At 40.0% G+C, this 21,912-nt stretch overlaps 1 protein-coding gene across 1 annotated transcript; it reads left to right on the forward strand.

Annotated features, from left to right (window-relative positions):
- Nucleotides 1–2,998: 2,998 nt before the first annotated feature.
- Nucleotides 2,999–8,279, forward strand: DEFB116 (defensin beta 116). The gene is made up of 2 exons (XM_055425370.1): nt 2,999–3,059; nt 8,035–8,279. The coding sequence occupies exons 1-2, from the start codon at nt 3,002–3,004 to the stop codon at nt 8,277–8,279; spliced, it is 303 nt and encodes a 100-aa protein (XP_055281345.1). The 5' UTR covers nt 2,999–3,001.
- Nucleotides 8,280–21,912: the final 13,633 nt, after the last annotated feature.

Below are 21,912 nucleotides of genomic sequence, written 5' to 3' on the forward strand. Positions count from 1 at the left end.
ATCCCTCTCTGGGTGCAGATTCAGTTCAGTTCAGTCACTCAGTCATGTCCGACTCTTTGCGACCCCATGGACTGCAGCATGCCAGGCCTCCTTGTCCATCACCAACTCCCAGAGTTTACTCAAACTCATGTCCATTGAGTTGGTGATGCCATCAAACCATCTCATCCTCTGTCGTCCCCTTCTCCTCCCTCCTTTAATCTTTCCTAGCATCAGGGTCTTTTTCAGTGAGTGAGTTCTTCGCATCAGGTGGCCAAAGTATCGGAGTTTTAGCTTCAGCATCAGTCTTTCCAATGGATATTCAGGACTGATTTCCTTTAAGACTGACTGGTTGGATCCCCTTGCAATCCAAGGGACTCTCAAGAGTCTTCTCCAACACCACAGTTCAAAAGCATCAATTCTTCAGCACTCAGCCTTCTTTATGGTCCAACTCTCACATCCATACATGACTACTGGAAAAACCATAGCTTTGACTAGACAGGCCTTTGTTGGCAAAATAATGTCTCTGCTTTTCAATATGCTGTCTAGGTTGGTCAGAGCTTTAATTCCAAGGAGCAAGTGTCTTTTAAATTCATGGTTGCAGTCACCATCTTGAGCCCAAGAAAATAAAGTCTGTCACTGTTTCCATTGTTTCCCCATCTATTTCCCATGAAGTGATGGGACTGGATGCCATGATCTTCGTTTTCTGAATGTTGAGTTTTAAGACAGCTTTTTCACTCTCCTTTCACTTTCATCAAGAGGCTCTTTAGTTCTTTGCTTTCTGCCATAAGGGTGTTGTCATCTGCATATCCGAGGTTATTGATATTTCTCCCAGCAATCTTGATTCCAGCTTGTGCTTCATTCAGCCCAGCATTTCACATGATGTACTCTGTATAGAAGTTAAATAAGCAGGGTGACAATATACAGCCTTGATGTACTCCTTTCCTGATTTGGAACCAGTTTGTTGTTCCATGTCCAGTTCTAACTGTTACTTCTTGACCTGCATACAGATTTCTCAGGAGGTAGGTAAGGCAGTCTGGTATTCCTATCTCTTTAAGAATTTTCCAGTTTGTTGTGATCTACACAGTCAAAGGCTTTGGCATATTTGATAAAGCAGAAGTAGATGTTTTTCTGGTATTCTCTTGCTTTTTTGGTGGTCCAGTGGATGCTGGCAAGTTGATCTCTGGTTCCTATGCCTTTTCTAAATCCAGCTTGAACATCTGGAACTTCATGGGTCATGTATCCTCTGTCTCTTTTTTTATCATTATCTCTTGCCCTTCCTCATTGTGAGGAGATTGAGTTGTCTCTTTGGAAGTCTGGGTCTTCTGTCAGCCTTCAGAAGGTTTTCTGTAGAATTTGTTCCACACGCATGATGAATTTTTTATGTATTTGTCCATAAGGGAAGGTTATCTCTGTCTCTTATTCCTTTGCCATTGAAAGTCCAGTATTTTTAATTTTTTAAAGGAATATCCATATTGTTTTTCATAGTGTCTAAAGCAATTTATATTCCCACTAGCAGTGAACAAGGGTTTCCTTTACTTCACATCCTAGTCAGCACTTGTTTTATCTTTTTAATAATAGCCATTCTCACAGATGTGAGGTGATATCTTATTGGAGTTTTGATTTGCATTTCCTGATCATTAGTAACTTTGAGCACCTTTTCATGTGCCTGTTGGCCTTTTGAAAATTTTCTTTGGGAAAATGTCTATTAAGGTCCCTTGTCCATCTAAAAAATTGGATTATTTGATTTTTTTTGCTATTGAATTTCTTTTATGTTTTGCATATTAAATTTTATTAGATGTATGGTTGGCAAATATTCTCTCACATTCATAGGTTGCTTTTTCATTTCTGCTGAAGCGCAGTTATTCTTTCTATAGTTTTTCCTGTGTTATAATTGCTTACAGTGGGAGGAGTAGTACAATTCCATTTGCTTTTGGGAGGGCTAGTCCAGTTTCATTTGCCTTTTCATGTCAAGCTGTGGAAATCCCATCCTAGGCTTTTCAAAGAACATTTTCCCTTATTTCTAGGCTTTTGTTCAAAAGACTAGACTTTATCCATTCATCTTCCCCATGATACATTGGAGTAAAAAGTCAATGTGACCTCCTCTAGAAAATCCTTTCATTCCCATTTCTCAAGGGAAGAGCACTGGGTTCCTCAAACTAAATTTCTTTGTCTAAAACAGCAATTAGTTTCTGTTTTTAGCAACTTGCATGTGCTTTTGCTTTATTTCTCATTTTCTGCCCTTCCACTCACAGATTCAGAATTTCAAAAGCAGATATTGTTTCTAGACTCTATGCTGTGTTAGATATGAGGTCTTGGGACCTTACAACATCTTTTCAAATTTTCTTGTCCTTATCTGTGAAGTGGAAGATACGATCTAACTTCATAGTGTTGTAGTATGTGTCCATATCTATACCAAGGTATTTTGTATAGAAACTGGCACATGGTAGATTCATGGTAAAGATGCCTCATTATTTTTGCCTTATTTCTCTTCCTTTCTTCATTTTTTCCTCTCCATCTTTTCCTTCTTCATTTTCCTTCCTTCTTCTTCCATGATGCCTAGTATAGGATTGGGTATACAGTAAGTATAACTGATAGAGGGGGACGTTCTACTATTAAGAAAATAAAGACATATGTTTAAAAAAAGAATCTTTATTTCTTAGAGTGATGTGTCAATTTTCTCATTGATTGCTTGTTTAATTGACTCATTCATTCATTTTATCTCACACAAAATGCCAGCTGGTTCTCATTTACCTTTTTTTTTTTCTGACTGGGAAGGAAATCCCACTTTGACATTAGTGCTGCTGGCAAATCTTCCACATTTACACAGAGTGCCCAGCTTAGACATGGGATGTGTGTTATCCTTCTGCCTGGCTAACCCCAGGTATGTCTCATCTCTTTTAGTTCACTGAACACAAACCTGGCTCATTTCCAAAACTAATAAAGGGAGGGCCTTGTCCGACTGCAATGATATCTATTCAGTCCCCTGCAACACAACCCTCCATTCTCTCTGGATATATCAGTCATGAAGCCTTGTTTAATGACCATTTCCATCCTTCTGATCCTGGTTCATAAGACTCCAGGTAACTCAGACCTCTCTCAAAGGTTCTGGGGTCTTGCTTGTGCTGTTTTTATTTTGGTAACTTCTGAGATGACTCCTACTCACATATAGTAGGCACTACCTAAAGCCTTTTCTGGTCTCAGGTTTAGAATGTTACTCCCAAGATTCATCTCCCAAGATCGCCCCGGCTTTGCTCTGCCAAAACAAATTTAAGATTGTTGCTCGTGTTGTTCCTGGGATAGTGAAGTGTCGAACAAAGCATTTCAGATAATGCTGTAATTGGGATGGAAGTTTGATTCATGGATTTAATGTGAGAGATTGGATCCAAGTTGGGGAGCTATAGGAGGAATCAATGGTAATTTGGAGTTTGGAGAGTGCATTGTAGTGGGGATAGTATGTGATCGTAGAGATAGAGGCATATTGAAAAAATAAGTAGGGATCAGCAGGGGGTGAGCAATTCTATAAATGAATTGGGCTGGACTAATATTTTGCTGTAGTCTGGAGAAGGAATGGTGGTTTTTTTTTTTTTTTTTTTTTGAGCTGGGATGAAGTTGGGTAGAGCTGGGAGCTAAGGTAGAGTGAAGTTCATAGTTGGGCTGTATTTTGGATTGACACTGGGAATTGGGGTTGAATGGCTTGGCCAGTGTTTTGTTTGTGTTAAGTTTTATAATTGAGCCTTAGATCGGTATTCAGAAGAGAGAGGGCAGTTTTAGATAAGTGTTTGGTTCACATAGGTGTGTTATTCAAGCAGAGTGTATGCAGGCTTTATCGAAGAAGAGGTTGGCTTAGCCCGAGTTTGGCGATGAATAAAGTTGAGTAAGACAGTCAAATTTATCACAGTAGAGCTGCATCTGTTAAAATGGGGAGGACAGATGCTGGATGGAAAATATGCAGTAATATTTTCAAACTCTTTTTAAAAAAGTGTCTTGCTTATGATTTTTCAGGGGCACTGAAGAACAGTAGATATAACTGCAGGCAGTGAGGATAAATGAAATCAGGAGGCTGGAATGTCTTCAAGGCTCTCCCATAAAACTTTGGACGGTACAGAGAGACAAGGCAATAGTCTCAACCCAACCCTGTAGAATACCAAGGTTGTCTCTCCTTTCTTGGGACTGAATTCAGAGTCAATGCGCTTAGTGTTTTCTCCTCTTCTTCTTTTCCTCCCTCTCCTTTTTCTTTCCCCCCTCTCCTTCCCTCCCCCCTATTTTTTCTGCTTCACACTTACCTACCCCTTGTTCCCGTCCTGTTTCATCCTACCTACTTGAAATACACTTTTTCTCACGCTTGTTAAAGCTCAGTTTCCATGTTGTAATAGCAGAAACCACAGATTGGTTTGCCCCCCCAAAAAGCAACAAAAAAAGGAAGGAAGGAAGACAGCCTGGAAGACAGGACTCTATGCTTCAAAAGTTGTACATAGCGTTGTTTCTTTAACTGTTTAATACTTTCACCTGGCAGAATTAATGGGCAGGAACAGTTCTGTACAAACTTTTCTGGAATAATCAAAGTCATGTTTTCCTTTCATCATCCCCAAACATATGCATGTGAAATTGAACTTTGTGAAAGCTAAGACTCTGTTTTAAAATTCTGTATTATTGGTACTTATCTGAGTGCTTTGTACAGAGAAGATTTTGATGAATGTTTACTCAGTGAATGGACATATAAATGACTTATGTCTAAAAAAATATGTATGAGTAGGAAAAACATTAGAAGGTGGATGGAAGAGGATCATGTTTAGGGGACACACACAGCAGAGAAATCATTTATCATATTGATTCTGACTCTGGATGGAGTTCTTCAGAAGAGTTAGGAACATAAGTGGTGTTTTTTTAATTTATAATATTTAACTTGCTCTTAAATCCAGTGGAGGAAAATGAGCTGAGCAACATCTATGGGTGAATGTGAGGTCAGCAGGGTTGTGTCCCTCATTTAAGGAATAGCCCTGAAGAGTGATTTCTGGGAAACTCTAGGTTATAACAAAGTATGACACATCTAATTAACCTCCTTCTTCACGAACACAGTTGAGATTTCCTGATCAGGTGCAAATTCTCCTGTTCCCATTTCTCTCATGAGGAGACTCAGGCCAGAGATCCAGAGGTCAGGGACAATGCTGGCATTTAAGACCAGGTCTCTTCTGACTTCAGTTTGAAGATGGAAGGATCATCAACAGTGACATTAACGATGTGAGTGTTATTATGCTGCAGGTCAATACAGAGTCAGAACAGCTGAAGGAGTGAGAAGCTGTAATGGACTTGAGTTTGTGCAAGCTCCAGAAGATGGTAAAGAACAGAGAAGACTGGTGTGCTGCAGTCCATGGGGTCACAAAGAGTCGGACACAACTGAGTGACTGAACAAGTAGAATTCTCCTGGGGCTGCCTTGACCTGATTTTCATGTGGAAAGGAAATGTCAGCTTGCCTGTATATCTATGTCCCTATCCACTCTCTGGTGACTAGAAAGAGAAGATCTTGAATGTCTTGCCTTCTATCCAATGGATTTGGGAGAAGCAGGAAGTCCTCCAGTTCAGATGTTGGACAAAAGAGGGTACATGTAACTGGAAAGAACCCCCGAAGCTCCTTTCCTCCTATAAGTAGGATGTACCAAAAGAGAGATAGATTTCATGATGAGTGTGAGGGTCATTGTAGGAAACATAGTGGTACCATGATGCTGGAGCATGGACGAAGTGGTGCCATTTTTTATCTCCTTCCCCTGGTTAACCAGCAAGCTGGCTGATGTAGCAGCAACTGAGTGCCTTCTCCGGATTGAAGTGCCTATTTCTGGTGCAGTTTATACATACGCCAGTACCCCAGTGCTATTTGATATCTGCCACTGAGGCATTTTTCTTCCTTCCCTCCCCTTCCATTCTCTTATATCACCTAAACCTGGAAAGTTTTACTTTTTCTTGTCAAAAAATTAATGACACTTTTTTCCATGCAGGAAATAACATCAAACTTGCTTTTCCCAATTTTTATTAATATGGGTGGGCATTTGAAGACCTCTGCATACATAGCACTGAAGGTGTGTCTTGGTGCAGAGTGAGTGCTGATAAACCGATGTGGAAGAAGAGGATGGGTGAATGGTTGCAAAGGTCCTTGAATAATAAGCTATGGATTTTGAACTACCTGTTGAAAGCTGTGGAAGGCCTTCTGCCTGCAGATGTCATGCAGGAAGATGCTACCCTTTCCTAGAAATCCTATTATAAAAGAGGCAATGTGATACAGAGAAGGAAAACCATGGTCTATCATGTAGACCAGAAATTGGAGGCTTCCCTGATGGCTCAGTGGTAAAGAATCTGCCTGCAATTCGGGAGACCCAGGTTCGATCCCTGAGTTGGGAAGATCCCCTGGAGAAGGGAATGGCTACTCACTCTAGTATTCTTTCCTGGAGAATTCCATGGATAGAGGAGCCTGGCAGGCTATAGTCCATGGGTTTGTAAAGGATTGGACATGATTGAGCGACTGACACTAACACCATGAATGTGATACAGAGAAGACAGAGCATAGTCTATTGTGTAGACCCGAAATTGAAGTACAAGCTATGGAAGTGTGGACAGAACAATGCTCTCTTTGAGCTTCAGTGTCTTCATCTAAATGATGGAGATAACAGAAGGTTTGATGAGGGTTCAGTGAAATGTGATTTGCGAAATGCTTGATATATTATAGATGCTGAACATATATGGTCATGATCGTTAGTATTATTTTCTTTCTAGTGGTTCCTTTGTCCTTGGAAGATCCAACAGGTAACTAATTCTGAAAGTTGCTCAGTTGGGTCCAACTCTATGTGACCGCATGCTACACAGTCCATGGAATTCTCCAGGCCAGAACACTGAAGTGGGTAGCCATTCCCTTCTCCAGGGGATCTCCCCAACCCAGGGATGGAACCCAGATCTCCTACATTGCGGGCAGATTCTTTACTGTCTGAGCCACCAGGGAAGCCCTAACACCACTTCATAACTTATATTTACAGAATGCTGACAAAGTGTCAAGAACTTTCTCAGCTGAAGAGCCTATATACACATGCACATATCTCAATGACTAATACATAGCTATCACTATTCACAAATGGGCTTTAGCCATATGTGGAAAGTGTATGATAGATGCTCATGCATATAGACATATGTACATATACATGTGTACATATATGCTCAACTTATGTGTGAATGTGGATGTGTGAGTAAAATGAATTGTACATGTGTGCCTCTGTGTGTGTGCTGCCCATGTACATACAGTATCTATTTCTGTGGGGCCAAAGTACAAAGAGAGACATGTATTATATATATTTGCTCAAATGTTTCAGACTACAAAGGTGTGCAGCTGCTCAAATAAGTGTTCTTTGCCTCAGAGTACGTGCTGGTTAACTCTGATGAGAGCTGTGTGTGAGGAATATACATCCAAATGAGCATTTGAATACATGTCCAATACATGCTTCCAGTGGCAGTCCTTGAAATCCTGGACCCTCAAGAAAAGACTTTCATATCAACCACTTTACCTAATATTTAATTCCTTCTTATTATGTGCCTGATACTTTTCTGAGCATATGATATATGCTAATTTATTCATCATAAAATTGTTAAGAAGTTGGTTCTGTTACTATGCCCATTGTGGAGATTACGCAAGCATGAGCCAGAGAATGGAGGTAACCTTGCTTGAGGATGAAAAGCCACAATGAAAGAGTCCAGATTTCAACTGAGGTGGTTTTGACTCCATATCCTATGCTCTTAATATTTGTAGGGCTTGTCTTTAAATTATGCCTCTCTACTCCTATTATTGGGGGCGGGAGGAGAAGGGGACGACCGAGAATGAGATGGCTGGATGGCATCACCGACTCTGTGGACATGAGTTTGAGTGAACTCCGGGAGTTGGTGATGGACAGGGAGGCCTGGCGTGCTGTGATTCATGGGGTCGCGGAGAGTTGGACACGACTGAGCGACTGAACTGAACTGAACTGAACTCCTATTATTACCACTGCTGCATAGAAATTAATATGGCTGTGTTTTTCCCAGGTGGCCTGTTCAGACCCTATTATGGCAAGAGCCAAGAAGAGTCTTGGAATCCATGCCAGCTTCACCAAGGCACATGCCGAAATGCCTGCAGAAAATATGAACTTCAGTACTTAACCTGTCTAAATAACGAAAAGTGCTGCCTAAAACTTTTTGTGAAAGGGGCAAGTGCAAACAATGTGAAGCAGGAGTCTAACTCCAACTCCAGTTTGTCAGTTACAACACTTTCAAACTACTCTCAGATTTGAAAATCACCAACTTTACCCCCTCCTGGGGTAGTTCTCTCATCTGGAACATGCTTCCCATAAAAATGCATTCCTTCTCATGTGTGTGTCTTTCATCTGTGAGCAGTCATTATTGGACAGGGGAAGGTTAGGCTGGAGGCTGGGAAAACACGTAGTATAGGAAAGGGCACCGACCCAAGAAGCAAATAGGATGCTAGGGTAGCTCGGTAGATTTTGAAAAAGGGAGGGGACCACATTTCTTGTCTTCCTTGGTACCACGAAGAAAGGTTATGATTTGTCCTAGAGATTGCAAGAGGGAAGATAAAAACTGTAATTGAGTCTGGATGATCCAGTGAGCATGTAGGGGAGATCACTGAGTCCCCTGAGTAAACACTTTAGGACTATCCTGTTATGTCTGGTATTACATGATGTCTTCAGGAAAACCAGAATCAGGCAAATGGATGGTTAGAATTGAGTGTAGGAATGCTTTGAACAAATTAGGAGAAAATTTTGTAAGTGGTATAGCAGTTGGAAAGTGGAATAAGCAAGCTTGTCCCTGGGCACTTTTCCAATTTTGAGGCTGGAGGAAAATTTCTGGATGTGGGGCAGAGATGAAGGTAGTTGTAGCATTAGAGAGGGATTTGGGATGAACATTTTATTTGATGACCTTTAAGATCTTTTCATTCTTGAGAACTGAGGAATATTGTTTTCCCATTCTAAACTTAGTCACAAATATTTGACATGGCATTTTCATTGTGTTTGTTCTTGTGTGTGTGTTCTTAGGGTGTCTCATCTCATTTCTTTTTTCTTTTTTTTAATTGGAGGATAATTGCTTTACATTACTGTGATGGTTTCTGCCAAACATCAACATGAATTGGCCATAGGTATACATGTGTCCCTCCCATCCTGAACCTTCTCCCTCACTCCTCCCCACCCTATCCCTCTCGGTTATCCCAGAGCACTGGCTTTGTTTCCTTTTTGAATCTAAACTTCTAGAACCAGTGTTCTCAACTAAGTTCGCTAATTTCCAGAACAGTTCAGTTCAGTCGCTCAGTCGTATTCGACTCTCCGCGACCCCATGAATCACAGCACGCCAGGCCTCCCTGTCCATCACCAACTCCCGGAGTTCACTCAAACTCATGTCCATCGAGTCGGTGATGCCATCCAGCCATCTCATTCTCTGTCGTCCCCTTCTCCTCCTGCCCCCAACCTTTCCTAGCATCAGAGTCTTTTCCAGTGAGTCAACTGGTCGCATGAGGTGGCCAAAGTATTGCAGTTTCAGCTTTAGCATCAGTCCTTCCAATGAACACCCAGGATTGATCTCTAGAATGGACTGGTTGGATCTCCTTGCAGTCCAAGGGACTCTCAAGAGTCTTCTCCAACACCACAGTTCAAAAGCATCAGTTCTTCGGCGATCAGCTTTCTTCACAGTCCAACTCTCACATCCATACATGACCACGGGAAAAACCATAGCCTTGACTAGATGGACCTTTGTTGGCAAAGTAATGTCTCTGCTTTTTAATATGCTGTCGAGGTTGGTCATAACTTTCCTTCCAAGGTGTAAGCGTCTTTTAATTTCATGGCTGCAATCAGCATCTGCAGTGATTTTGGAGCCCCTCAAAATAAAGTCTGACACTGTTTCCACTGTTTTTCCATCTATTTCCCATGAAGTGATGGGACCAGATGCCATGATCTTCATTTTCTGAATGTTGAGCTTCAAGCCAACCTTTTCACTCTCCTCTTTCACTTTCATCAAGAGGCTTTTTAGTTCCTCTTCACTTTCTGCCATAAGGGTAGTGTCATCTGCATATCTGAGGTTATTGATATTTCTCCCAGCAATCTTGATTCCAGCTTGTGCTTCTTCCAGCCCAGCATCCCTCATGATGTACTCTGCATATAAGTTAAATAAGCAAGGTGACAATATACAGTCTTGACGTACTTCTTTTCCTATTTGGAACCAGTCGGTTGTCCCATGGCCAGTTCTGACTGCTGCTTCCTGACCTGCATACAGGTTTCTCAAGAGGCAGGTCAGGTGGTCTGGGATTCCCATCTCTTTCAGAATGTTCCACAGTTTATTGTGATCCACACAGTCAAAGGCTTTGGCATAGTCAATGAAGCAGAAATAGATGTTTTTCTGGAACTCTCTTGCTCTGTTCATGATCCAGTGGATGTTGGCAATTTGATCTCTGGTGCCTCTGCCTTTTCTAAAACCTGCTTGAACATCTGGGAGTTCACGGTTCACATATTGCTGAAGCCTGGCTTGGAGAATTTTGAGCATGACTTTATTAGCGTGTGAGATGAGTGCAATTGTGCGGTAGTTTGAGCATTCTTTGGCATTGCCTTTCTTTGGGATTGGAATGAAGACTGACCTTTTCCAGTCCTGGGGCCACTGCTGAGTTTTCCAAATCTGCTGGCATATTGAGTGCAGCACTTTAACAGCATCAGCTTTCAAGATTTGAAATAAATAGCTCAATTGGAATTCCATCACCTCCACTAGCTTTGTTCGTAGTAATGCTTTCTAAGGCCCACTTGACTTCACATTCCAAGATGTCTGGCTCCAGGTGAGTGATCACGTTATCGTGACTATCTTGGTCGTGAAGATCTTTTTTGTACAGTTCTTCGGTGTATTCTGGCCACCTCTTCTTAATATCTTCTGCTTCTGTTAGGTCCATACCATTTCTGTCCTTTATCGAGCCCATTTTTGTGTGTTCCCTTGGAATCTCTAATTTTCTTGAAGAGATCTCTTGTCTTTCCCATTCTGTTGTTTTCCTCTATCTTTGCATTGATCACTGAGGAAGGCTTTCTTATCTCTCCTTGCTATTCTTTGGAACTCTGCATTCAGATGCTTATATCTTTCCTTTTCTCTTTTGCTTTTCGCTTCTCTTCTTTTCACAGCTATTTGTAAGGCCTCCTCAGACAGCCATTTTGCTTTTTTGCATTTCTTTTCCATGGGGATGGTCTTGGTCCCTGTCTCCAGTACAATGTCACGAACCTCCGTCCAGAGTTCATCAGGCACTCTATCTATCAGATCTAGTCCTTTAAATCTATTTCTCACTTCCACTGTATAATCATAAGGGATTTGATTGAGGTCATATCTGAATGGTCTAGTGGTTTTCCCTACTTTCTTCCATTTCAGTCTGAATTTGGCAATAAGGAGTTCATGATCTGAGCCACAGTCAGCTCCTGGTCTTGTTTTTGCTGACTGTATAGAGCTTCTCCATCTTTGGCTGCAAAGAATAGAATCAATCTGATTTCAGTGTTGACCATCTGGTGACGTCCATGTGTAGAGTCTTCTCTTGTGTTGTTGGAAGAGGGTGTTTGCTATGACCAGTGCGTTCTCTTGACAAAACTCTATTAGCCTTTGCCCTGCTTCATTCATTCCGTGCTCCAAGGCCAAATTTACCTGTTACTCCAGGTGTTTCTTGACTTCCTTCTTTTGCATTCCAGTCCCCTATAATGAAAAGGACATCTTTTTTGGGTGTTAGTTCGAAAAGGTCTTGTAGGTCTTCATAGAACTGTTCAACTTCGGCTTCTTCAGCGTTACTGGTTGGGGCATAGGCCTGGATTACTGTAATAATATTGAATGGTTTGCTTTGGAAACGAACAGAAATCATTCTGTCGTTTCTAAGATTGCATCCAAGTACTGCTGAGAGTAATTAGGCTTTTGTGCTTATCACATCACTGGAATGGCACTGGTTTTTCTCATCAATGCCGTTCTTGTTGAAAAACTTTAATATTTTTAAGGTTTACTGTTTAGTTTGCCTCTAGATATGCTTTCACTCATTGCCCTTAATCCTTCCTTGAAACCCTTGTTAGCCTTAGCTTCTGGTTTCTGGGAGTTCTTCTGGCCATTGTTGGAGGTTTCCTCTTCCACTATCTGCCCCATAATACATTGCCATCTTGCCGACTTTCTCTCTTTTTTACCGTAAACATTTTACCTGAATTTCTCATTATTAGACAAATGACAATCCCAGACCAAACCAATGGATCAAAGTCCATATACTCACTAAATGACCATTTTATACAGCTGAATTTTTAATTTTTATGGGACCTAGAAGTTGATAGAAAAATTCAAAAAATGTTTCTATCTTTGAGATTCAATGACGTTTAGACATATTTATATGATGAGATAGAGGCTCAGCAGAACCAGATTTCAAGAAAGGATGAAAAAAATTTCTGGCATAAGTAGAGTGATTAAAAACAAGTTTTATTATTTGGAAGAGAGTGTTGGTCTTGGGTTTAGCATGTACTTGAAATGCAATATATTTACACTTTCTACTTTCTACAATATTTGTAGAGGGAAAATTGTTATGGAATTCTCGGTTTAAAGCCCCAGATTCCCATTTCTCTGGTTTCTACATATATTAATGGAAGAAACATGAATTTAAAGTCAGAAGGGTTTATCCCTTGTTCCCCATCACTGCTCAGAAGCTGTGGGATCTTGGACAAGTTCTGTATTTATATGTTCAACTCAGACATCTCTGAAGTCTAGACTTATGTATTAAATTACATATTTATTTTGTTCTCTTAGATTTCTCAATCATTTTAGGCTCAAAATGTCTTAAGCTGAATTCCGAATCTGTTTGCCTGGCTTTTCTTTTGTGTTTCTTCTTCAGTAATTGGCATCTACAATCCCTTCTGTAGTTCAGTTCAGAAACTTGAGAGTCACTATTGATCCCCCACAATTCATCTCAAGTCACCATGTACAAGCCATTAAAATGTGTGTGAAGTAATTTTCAGTCCCTGGCTAATGGGCATGTTTCTCCTTCCTTCCTGAAAAACATTTCTAATAAATGGCAAACACATATTTTGACTTTTTGAGTCTGGTCATTCTTGTGCAACCATTTGGCATAGTTTGTAAGACCCTAAGGAAAGTGGAGGAGGAATACAGAATGTGGATTGAATTCCCACATGGCCTTCCTTGCTTTTAGATCCTCCTCTGTATCTCCCCTCTGGGTTCAGAGATTCCATGGTTCCACACCTGAGCTCAGAGAGCCTTTGTATTTCAGGTAGGAACTGAGTTTGATTATTTTTTTTACCTGTCTGTTAACCCTTATTGCCTGTACATGAGAAAAATCATGTCTACTGTTTTCCAGGATCGACTCCAGTCTGTGTGGTCCTCGCTCAAATGATCAAGCAGAAAGTTCCATCACTGTTTTAGCTTATTTTAAACCACTGTGACATCACTTAGTATAATTCAGAATTGGTGATTAGATTACTACCTCTAATCACTGTAAGGCGAGTGCAGAGAAAGAGAGGGAGCTGGGCAGTCAGGCAAGAAAATGAAATGTATTAGAGGGAAAAGAGAGGGTGACTGGCTCTTAAGGAGAACCAGCGTTCTCCCTTTCTGACGGAGTCCTTGTTATACCCCACCAATGAAAGATTCTCTGAAGGGATGGTCATGGAGCCGGACGTCTGGAATCTGGTGGTCTTGCAGCTTTGAAAGACAGGCGCCAGTGAGATAACAGGATGCCATTTGAGCAATTTGGTCAGTTTCACAGATCACTGTGATTTATTCTTTGCAAGGTCGACATAACGAGCCATCTTATCAATGAGACCCCATGTGGGCCCTATCAATCACCAATTTTCCTGCTTTATTCTAGGGGAAAGATGTTTCAAAATATCTAAGACAAAAATCTGGAAACCTTCCATTTTGGCCAGAATGTAGTCATGATATTATGGGAAGAAGAGACTTACAAAAGGAAATAAAAATTTGAAACTCTCTCCTTTACAGATATGTCTATGAGAGACTGAAAAACATAATTTATGAATTCTAAAGGGGGAAAAAAACCTTTTCAGATACACATAGCTCAAACTCCCCTCATTAAAAACAAAAATAAAAAAAATACCCACTCATTTGTATTGTTAACTTAAAAATAAGTCCATTACCAAAGTTTCCTCCAGATTTTCTACAAAGATTTCAGAAACTATGAGGTTGCCTCAATATAAGATTAAGCCCTCAAAGCATTCTTACTATAATTTCTTAGTGTTTATAAGAATACATGTTAGAAATAATAAGAAATAGATGTTATTCCACTTAAATACATCAGAGACTTTTCACCAGATTCACTCTATTTTAGGGAAACTGACTCTTTTGTTATTCAAAACATAGTAGATCAAAAGACAGAACTCTTTACAAAGTACGTCTAGGATTACCAATAACTAGGAATTGATTGTATTTTAAACAAGACTGAATCTAGAAGAAGGCATTGAGTGGATGCAACAAGCCTGTACCTTAACATGTAAGGTAATCTCTAATTTATAGATAAAAGGATTTATTCCTTTCAAAAATGAAACAAAGCAGAAACATTTTGGAGCAATATACATGCATTTTAAGCTTTTTTTTTTTAATTCGAGAAAATTTGCTTTACAATGGTGTGTTGGTTTCTGCCCTACAGCAATGTGAATCAGTCATTATTATACATATACCCTCTCCCTTTTGAGCCTCCCTCCCCTCACCCTATCCTACCCCTCTAGGTCATCACAGAGCCCCAGGCTGGGCTCCCTGTGTTACACAACTTCTCACCAGCTATCTATTTTACACAAGATAATGTATATATGTTGATGCTCCTTCCACCATTTGTCCCACCCTCTCCTTCCCCAACTGTCCACAAGTCCATTCTCTACATCTGTGTCTCCATTTAAAATTATATTGTAATTTATAAATAAATAAAATTATATTCAGAAAGGCATTATTATATCAAAGAATTGTTAAGAAAAATCCAAAGTTTGGAAATAAGGAGGGTTTCCTTGGTAGCTCAGCTGGTGAAGAATCCACCTGCCATGCAGGAGACCTTGGTTTGATTTCTGGGTCAGAAAGATCCCCTGGAGAAGGGAAAGGCTACCCATTCCAGTAATCTGGCCTGAAGAATTCCATGGACATTATGGGTGTAAAGGACATTATGGATGTATAAGACATTATGGATGTCCTTTCAGTGGTGACCTGGACATGATTTTGTAGATTCTCCTGGGATTATAATGTCATAAGGGTGTGTACCTTTGAACCATTTCCCAATGACTAGGTTGTATCAGAACTTTGTTTGGGTAAAGGTTAAGTTGAAAAAACCTAATATCACTGCAAAAATTCTTCTTTCAGAATCATGCAAACTATTCCCATGCATAACAATGCAAAGAGACAAGATGAAATTAGATGTCCTTGATTTTTGTTTGATGGGAGAGTTAATACTGAATGTTATACTTCATTACCCTTTAGGATATTAAACAGATCTATATCTATTTACAAATTTATTTTAAAATTTCTTTCATCACCGATCCTCTAAACCAATGTTAACATCTTAGTGGTTTGTTCATTATTTATGAGTTGAATGAAATAATTTACATTTGTTCATTTTATTCTTACATGTATCAGGTTTTTAACTTTGCAAGTTTAATATTAGACTTTATTCTTTATTACAATAAATACATGATGAAAGTATGAAATATATAAAATTTGTATTTGTGGTTTGGTGATACTTTGTAAGAGTAATACTGAATGTCTTAGTATGAAACAATTAAGCAAATTAAACTGATTTTAGATTAACAATATTTTTTTCTGTAGAGTTATGAAATTATAAAGAAAAGTTTAATTTTGGCCTGAATCTATCAAGCCACAGGTCAATAACTGACAAGGTATTAGATCTTAGATTAAGGTGTACCCAATAGTTAAATTTATCAACTTGATTTTCCTATATTAAGGTCAAAAGATATTAACCATTATTTTCTGAATACTTAAATTTGTCTTGTTTGTAGCTCCAGCTTTCCCAAGTTCAGTTCAGTTCATTTCAGTCGCTCAGTTGTGTCCGACTCTTTGCGACCACATGGACTGCAGCATGCCAAGCCTCCCTGTCCATCACCAACTCCCAGAGCTTACTCAAAATTATGTCCATTGAGTCGGTGATGCCATCCAACCATCTTATCCTCTGTCGTCTCCTTCTCCTCCCGCCTTCAACTTTCCCAGCATCAGGGTCTTTTCCAATGAGTCGGTTCTTCGCATCAGGTGGTCGAAGTATTGGAGTTTCAGCTTCAGCACCAGTCCTTCCAATGCATATTCAGGATTGATTTCCTTTAGGATGGACTGGTTGGATCTCCTTGCAGTCCAAGGGACTCTCAAGAGTCTTCTCCAGCACCACAGTTCAAAAGCATCAATTCCTTGGCTCTCAGTTTCTTAAAAGTCCAACTCTCACATCTGTACATGACTAGTAGAAAAACCATAGCTTTGACAAGATGGACCTTTGTTGGTAAAGTAATATCTCTGCTTTTTAATATGCTGTCTAGGTTGGTCACAGCTTTTCTTCCAAGAAGCAAGTGTCTTTTAATTTCATGGCAGCAGTCACCATCTGCAGTGATTTTGGAACCCAAGAAAATAAAGTCTGTCACTATTCCTGTTGTTTCCCCATCTATTTGCCATGAAGTGATGGGACCGGATGCCATGATCTTCGTTTTCGAATGTTGAGTTTTAAACCAACCTTTCTCTTCTCTTTCACTTTAATCAAGAGGCTCTTTAGTTCTTCCTCGCTTTCTGTCAGAAGTGTGGTGCCATCTGGGTATCTGATGTTATTGATATTTCTCCCAGCAATCTTGATTCCAGTTTGTGCTTCATCCTGCCCAGCATTTCACATGATGTACATTCTGGGAGAAATATCAATAACCTCAGATATGCAGATGACACTACCCTTATGGCAGAAAGTGAAGAGGAACTCAAAAGCCTCTTGATGAAAGTGAAAGAGGAGAGTGAAAAAGTTGGCTTAAAGCTCAACATTCAGAAAATGAAGATCATGGCATCTGGTCCCATCACTTCATGGGAAATAGATGGAAAAACAGTGGAAACAGTGTCAGACTTTATTTTGGGGGGCTCCAAAATCACTGCAGATGCTGATTGCAGCCATGAAATTAAAAGACGCTTGCTCCTTGGAAGGAAAGTTATGACCAACCTTGATAGTATATTAAAAAGCAGAGACATTACTTTGCCAACCAAGGTCCGTCTAGTCAAGGCAATGGTTTTTCCCGTGGTCATGTATGGATGTGAGAGTTAGACTGTGAAGAAAGCTGATCGCTGAAGAATTGATGCTTTTGAACTGTGGTGTTGGAGAAGACTCTTGAGAGTCCCTTATAATGCAAGGAGATCCAACCAGTCCATTCTAAAGGAGATCAATCCTGGATGTTCATTGGAGGGACTGATGCTAAAGCTGAAACTGCAATACTTTGGCCACCTCATGCGACGAGTTGACTCACTGGAAAAGACTCTGATGCTGGGAAAGCTTGGGGGTGGGAGGAGAAGGGGATGACGGAGAATGAGATGGCTGGATGGCATCACCGACTCTGTGGACATGAGTTTGAGTGAACTCTGGGAGTTGGTGATGGACAGGGAGGCTTGGCGTGCTGTGATTCATGGGGTCGCGGAGAGTCGGACACGACTGAGCGACTAAACTGAACTGAACTGAACATTTCACATGTAAGTTAAATAAGCAGGGTGACAATATACAGCCTTGATGTACTCATTTCCCAATTTGGAACCAGTCTGTTGTTCCATGTCCAGTTCTAACTGTTGTTTCTTGATCTGCATACAGACTTCTCAAGAGACAGGTCAGGTGGTCTGGTATTCCCATCTCTTTAAGAATTTTCCACAGTTTGTTGTGATCCACACATTCAAAGGCTTTGGCGTAGTCGATAAAGCAGAAGTAGATGTTTTTCTGGAACTCTTGCATTTTTTATGATCCAGCAGATGTTGGCAGTTTGATCTCTGGTTCCTCTGCCTTTTCTAAATCCAGATTGAACACCTGGAAGTTCATGGTTCATGAACTTTGAAGCCTGTCTTGGAGAATTTTGAACATTACTTTGCTAGCGTGTGAGATAAGTGCAATTTGAACATTCTTTGGCAATGCCTTTCTTTCTGATTGGAATGAAAACTGACCTTTTCCAGTCCTGTGGCCACTGCTGAATTTTCCAAATTTACTGACATATTGAGTGCAGCACTTTCACAGCATCATCTTTCAGGATTTGAAATAGCTCAACTGGAATTCCATCACCTCCACTAGCTTTGTTTGTAGTGGTATTTCCTAAGGTCCACTTGACTTTGCATTCCAGGATGTCTGGCTCTAGGTGAGTGATCACACAATTGTGGTTATCTGGGTCATGAAGATCTTTTTGTATAGTTCTTCTGTGTATTCTTGCTACCTCTTCTTTATATCTTCTGCTTCTGTTAGGTCCATACCGTTTCTGTCCTTTATTGTGCTCATCTTTGCATGAAATGTTTCCTTGGAATCTCTAATTTTCTTGAAGAGATCTCTAGTCTTTCCCATTCTATTGTTTTCCTCTATTTCTTTGCAATGATCACTGAGGAAGACTTTCTTATCTCTCCTTGCTATTCTTTGGAACTCTGCATTCAGATGGGTATTTGTTTCCTTTTCTCTTTTGCCTTTAGCTTCTCTTCTTTTCTCAGATATTTGTAAGGCCTCATCAGACAACCATTTTGCCTTTTTGCATTTCTTTTTTTGGGGGATGGTCCCAAAGGGTCTGGAAACAGTTGGTATTCAGTAAATATTTGAAAATAACTAGGATATTTCAGCTTTACTTTCTTCACTTACAAATTTTAAACTTCTATTTTTTGTACTAAATTTTTAACCTGGGGGCATATTTTTCTTTGTGTATGTGTGTGGGAGGGTGGGTAGGAATATAATTGCATCTTCCTAAGTATGACCAAATTTTACAGCTCCACTCATTGGCTAGCCTCTTTTTTCTCTATTAATTTTCCACTTATGTCAATCATATATAAAAATTCCTTGTATAAACAGTTTATTTCTGTGCTTCTTATTTTGTTCCATTGGTTATCTCTGTATCAACATTGGTTATGCATCCACTGGTTATGTTTATCTCTGTATTAACATTTCTCTGTCTTGATGACTGCAGTGATATAAATAGCTCTAACATCAATAACCTCAGATATGCAGATGACACCACCCTTATGGCAGAACGTGAAGAGGAGCTAAAGAGCCTCTTGATGAAAGTAAAAGAGGAGAGTGAAAAAGTTGGTTTAAAGCTCAACATTCAGAAAACTAAGATCATGGCATTTGGTCTCATCACTTCATGGCAAATAAATGGGTAAACAGTGGAAACAGTGACAGACTTTATTTTTTTGGGCTGCAAAATTACTGCAGATGGTGATTGCAGCCATGAAATTAAAAGATGCTTACTCCTTGGAAGGAAAGTTATGTCTAACCTAGACAGCATATTAAAAAGCAGAGACATTACTTTGCCAACAAAGGTCCATCTAGTCAAGGCTATGGTTTTTCCAGTGGTCATGTATGGATTTGAGAGTTGAATTATAAAGAAAGCTGAGCACCAAAGAATTGATGCTTTTGAACTATGGTGTTGGAGAAGACTCTTGAGAGTCCCTTGGACTGCAAGGAAATCCAACCAGTCCATCCTGAGGGAAATCAGTCCTGGGTGTTCATTGGAAGGACTGGTGCTGAAGCTGAAACTCCAGTACTTTGTCCACCTGATGCAAAGAGCTGACTCATTGGAAAAGACCTTGATTCTGGGAAAGATTGAGGGCAGGAGGAGAAGGGGACAACAGAGGATGAGATGGTTGGATGGCATCACTGACTCAATGGACATGAGTTTGGGTAGACTCTGACAGTTGGTGATGTACAGGGAGGCCTGGCATGCTGCAGTTCATGGGGTCGCAAAGAGTCAGACATGACTGAGCGACTGAACTGAACTGAACATATGGTAGGTTAAGTCACCATCCTGATTATTTTTCTTCAGAAGTTTCTTGGCAATTTTTGACCTTTTAGCCTCTGTACAGTTTTTATTCTTTTTTCTCCCAATTTTGTGAAAATTTGTTGGAATTTTGATTGACATTATGTAAAATGCGTAGACCAATTTGGGAAACAATAATATCTTTCAAAGTTATGTCAATATTTATAACCATGGACTATTTCTCCTATTATTTATGATCTTTCAGTGACTCTCAGTGGAAACCCAACTTAAGACTTGGCTTCCAAGTTTGATCCTGCATTTCTGTTCCCAGATGTATATCTGAGAAAACCAAAAGATCCATGTACCCCCAATGTTCATAGCAGCATTATTTACAATAGCCAAGATATGGAAGGAACCTAAATATCCATCAACAGATGAATGGATAAAGAAGATGTGGTATATATATATACGCCACATATATATACATATGTATATCATGGAACATTAGCCATAAAAAGAATGAAATAATGCCATTTGCAGTAACATACATGGACCTAGAAATTATCAGATTAAGTGAAATAAGGTAGAGAAAGAGAAATATATGATACAACTTATATGTGAAATCTATTTTTTTTTTTATTTTACAATATTATATTGGTTGGTTTTGCCATACATTGACATGAATTCGCCCCAGGTGTACATGAGTTCCCCCTCCTGAACCCCCCTCTCACCTCCCTCCTCCCTTTATCCTCCCTCTGGGTGAAATCTATTTTATGTGAACTTATCTATTATATTGAACTTATTTACAAAACAGAAACACACTTAGACAGACATAGAAAACAAACTTATGGTTACCAAAGGGGATAGCAGGGGTAGGGTGGGGAGGAGGACTAAATTAAGAGTTTGGGGTTAACAAACACACACTATTATATACAAAATAAATAAACAACAAGGACCTACTGTATAACACAGGGAATTACACTTAATATCTTGCAATAATCTACAATAGAAAAAATTCGAAAAAGAATATGTATGGCTGAATATGTGTATGTATAATTGAATCACTTTGCTGTACACTTAAAACTAACACAATATTGAATATTCATTGGAAAGACTGATGCTGAAACTCCAATACTTGGGCCACCCGATGCAAAGAACTCACTCATCGGAAAAGACCCTGATGCTGGGAAAGATCGAAGGCAGGAGGAGAAGGGGATAACAGAGGATGAGATGGTTGGATGGCATCATCAACTCAATGGACATGAGTTAGAGCAAACTCAGGGAGTTGGTGATGGACAGGGAAGCCTGGTATGCTGCAGTCCATGGGATCGCAAAAATTTGGACACGACTGAGAGACTGAACTGAACTGAACTGAAAAAACATAAGCTTACCAAGCTTAACACATTATTGACTGGGAGGGATTGCAGTAACTAACGTCTGTGGCATCAATATGTCTCCAGTCAATAATGTGTTAATAAAGAGAAGAATGGTAGGACCTTTCATGGTCAAACCTGGAAGTGTTGATACCATTGATTATATTTGCATTGCCAAGAAACTACAAAACTTTACCGAAAACTTTTTGACTTTCTGAGAATTAGGACAACTAATGGAGAAGGCAATGGCAAGCCACTTCAGTACTATTGCCTAGAAAATCCCATGGATGGAGGAGCCTGGTAGGCTGCAGTCCGTGGGGTCGCTAAGGGTCAGACATGACTGAGCGACTTCACTTTCACTTTTCACTTTCACACATTGGAGAAGGAAATGGCAACCCACTCCAGTGTTCTTGCCTGGAGAATCCCAGGGACGGCGGAGCCTGGTGGGCTTCCGTCTATGGGGTCACACAGAGTCGGACACGACTGAAGTGACTTAGCAGCAGCAATGGTCCCCCTCTTTGAGCAGGAGGCAGGCTTTTAAAGGCTGTACCTTTAAAGTTAGACAGATCTTACATTTAGCTCTCTAA

Source organism: Moschus berezovskii, chromosome 15 (assembly GCF_049115385.1).
Source record: "Moschus berezovskii isolate FMDL1 chromosome 15, NW_MosBer_1.0, whole genome shotgun sequence".
NCBI lineage: Eukaryota > Metazoa > Chordata > Mammalia > Artiodactyla > Moschidae > Moschus > Moschus berezovskii.